The 3,148-nt window shown below is 35.1% G+C and overlaps 1 protein-coding gene across 1 annotated transcript; it reads left to right on the forward strand.

Annotated features, from left to right (window-relative positions):
- The first annotated feature begins 207 nt into the window (after nt 1-207).
- LOC149264171 (uncharacterized) lies at nt 208-2,427 on the forward strand. The gene is made up of 3 exons (XM_089389167.1): nt 208-418; nt 1,224-1,353; nt 1,471-2,427. Exons 1-3 carry the CDS (start codon nt 283-285, stop codon nt 2,162-2,164), a joined length of 960 nt encoding a protein of 319 aa, XP_089245293.1. The 5' UTR covers nt 208-282; the 3' UTR covers nt 2,165-2,427.
- Nucleotides 2,428-3,148: the final 721 nt, after the last annotated feature.

Consider the following 3,148-nt stretch of genomic DNA (forward strand, 5'->3'; position numbering starts at 1 on the left):
GAGAATATGGGGAAGATTATACTTAGTGGCCACAACAGCTAATCGCTTTCCAGTCTCAATCATAAACTACAAATACAATATCCACGCTTTGACGTTGTCGTTACTATCCAAAAATTTACTGTGACAATCTTTTTGAGCAGGTAGAATCTAATTTAATTATTGCTATATATGTTCAACGTTTTTACCAAAGAGAAGCGGCCAAGGCAGTGCAGTGGCTGTCTACTGAGCTCCAAGCAGAGGAGATCGTCAGTTCTGGAATTACGAGCGAAACAATATATCAACATGGATACATCTCCTTGCTGCTCGAAAAAAAGGCTCAACCGCGCGACCTGGAGCACAAAGGAGGATATGCTTCTCTCCGAACACATTCGGATTCATGGCGATAGTGGTAGATGGACAAATCTCCCCAAAAAATTAGGTGAATTTCAGAAAACCTTATTTTAGTAGAACAAACATATTTTTTTATTTATATATATATTTGGAGATTCGGTAGATTTGATGGGATTTAGTAGAATGTATAACTTGAATGGCTACGGTGAAGAGCATACATGTTCAAATTCAAAGCAGTACCAAAACATCTCAGACACCAATTTTGATATCTCAACGAAACATAACATTTTTACAGTATTGAATTTATTTAATTTCAAACATCATAAAAGAATTTACAATCTGAAGCTCATTTATTTCACAACGTATGTGATCAATTTTAGATGATAACTGAAAACACATTTAAGAATCATGAATCTCACGACTCCGATCTCGATACGGAGTTACTACAACATGCTAATGTTGGACATCGTTATTTTTACCTACAATTAGACCTGATAAACCCTACTCGTGATAAACCCTACTCGGAGATGACTGGCTAGAACTTAGAAAAGAAGTAAGAAAAAGAAACTGTGGGATTAATTGGTTCTTTTACTTCATGACTCTATAAAATTTTTAGGGGAGGGAAGGGAAGGAAAGGGGAAGCGACGGGAGTGTTTCGAGTTTGTATGCTAAGCAATTGAATGCTTTGCAAACATTTTGTAATTCAACTGAAATCTAGAAAATGTATTTAATTCAACGGAATAGAATACATTGTCTTTTCTTTAGAAACAGCGAACTTATTTATTTCATGACTAGCTCTATGTATAAGTGTAAATTATTCGGATCTTCATACCTCATACTTCTATCTCAGGTCTGTGTCAAATGACTAATTAATGTAAGATTTCGATGGGCAGGTCTTCAACGGACCGGAAAGAGTTGCAGATTACGCTGGCTGAACTATCTTCGTCCCGACATTAGACGCGGAAACATTTCACGCGATGAGGACGAGCTTATAATTCGTCTGCATCGCCTTCTTGGTAATCGGTACGTGGAAGATCACTGAACATTTATTCACTTATAAGAATCCACTGATTCCCTATGTTGCAGGTTCAACTTGATATTGTAAGAAGTGTGATGTAAATGATATATGCATGCCCACAGGTGGTCACTGATAGCAGGACGACTACCAGGACGAACAGACAATGAAATCAAGAACTATTGGAACACTCATCTCAGCAAGAAGCTATTGTCTATGGATGACTCTCAAACCAATTCAACTGTGCAATATCTCAAAAAAAGATCAAAATCTCCTTCTACCCTACAAAATCATGTGTTGAAAACAACCTCCGTCAGAATAACAACGGCGGTGACACACTCTGAAACGGCAAGAGCAGACGGCTCCCATGGTTATGGTTGCAGTAAACGTAGTTCACAGGAAGCATACAAATTGTGTAGTGTTGCGAATTCTAATTCCACGTCATGGTGCGACCTACCTGTGAGTGATTCAAATGTTGATCTTGTAAAAGCACAAGGTAGAAACTCTACGAGTACCATGTCGAGTTTAGTGGATGAGGAATCCCCACATTCCGATAATTTAGCAGGAGATACAGGTACTCTTGCTGAGAGTTCAGTGGATTTGGACGCGCTATCTTCTCCCCACTGGAATCTTCCTCTCTTCTTTGCTTCAGACTTTTCAACAGATTTTGGTGTAGAAGAGTTGGACAGGGGAGCGGCCATGGAGATGAATGAGTTTGACGATATCATGTGTTCTGACGAAAGTTATATGCAACACGTTAACACACAACAGGTGAATTGGATTCATGAACTGGATTATTTGCATGATCTGGATTCATGAAGTCAAGTGCGCAGTCAACTAGACTTGATAGACCATAGTTCTTTAATAAATGTAATCATTAAAACTTAACATCAACATAGCTGATTGAGTTTGCATGCGTTGTATCTTGTAGTATATACATTGTTCTACACTGAAGAGATGGCTACCGATGGGATTTCCAGTGCACCCTCAAAGTCAAATTTGAATGAATAAGCTTTTGACCCATCATTAGCGTTAAGATTATTCGTAACGGCTAAAAACTGTACGGTTGGTAAAATATAAATGTGGAAATGGACGTTGATGAATCCAAAATGATTTAAGAGATATAGGTTGCTTTGTGTGGAGTATTATTCATTAGCGTAGATTTATCTTTAGTCAAATTTATCTTAATTGAAATTTTTTTAATTCAAGTATTTAGAAAGATAAAAAGAAAATTATTTAAAAAAAATTGTAAAGATTTAATCTCTTTTTCTAGTGTTAGATAAATGTGAAGTTAAAATGGTTTTAGATTAATTTTATTACTAGTTATAACTTATTAGAATTATAAATACTAATTTTATATTTTATTTTATTTTTAATTTTATATAATTTAATAAGTCAAAATGTTTTCTTGCTACTAACGCAAAAGCCCTATATTATCCAAAATACACTCGATTGAAAATTTGAAGGCTAACGCAAAATATAATAAAATAAGTTATTGGATATTTGCAAGAACAAAATAAAATAGAATAAGTTATTGGATATTTTAACTGTTAATAGTGGTGAAAATGAAATATTATGTAAGTATACACTTTGCTTAAAGAAACATAGCTAAACACCTAAAAATTATAATTATACTGATTGAAATCAATCTTATGAGATAAGAGTATGAACCCAACGGAATTCCTTTTATATAAAAAATAAATATAATATCATGATATTTAGTCGAGAGAAAGGAGATTCATAGTTTCGGAGACATAACGTTGAGCAAGGCAGAAGCACCTCGTCTGTCAATATGTGCTGTCG

The sequence above is a fragment of the Pinus tabuliformis genome, chromosome 6 (genome assembly GCF_031772625.1).
Source record: "Pinus tabuliformis cultivar Carrire ecotype Pingquan chromosome 6, CPIR1, whole genome shotgun sequence".
Classification (NCBI taxonomy): Eukaryota; Viridiplantae; Streptophyta; class Pinopsida; order Pinales; family Pinaceae; genus Pinus; species Pinus tabuliformis.

Bases quoted from the DNA above. Each gene is read 5' to 3' on its own strand.
- LOC149264171 (XM_089389167.1), top strand. From the start codon at position 283: ATGGATACATCTCCTTGCTGCTCGAAAAAAAGGCTCAACCGCGCGACC. The intron at 419-1,223 runs GTGAATTTCAGA...TTCGATGGGCAG, and splicing joins AAATCTCCCCAAAAAATTAG to GTCTTCAACGGACCGGAAAG. The intron at 1,354-1,470 runs GTACGTGGAAGA...GCATGCCCACAG, and splicing joins CATCGCCTTCTTGGTAATCG to GTGGTCACTGATAGCAGGAC.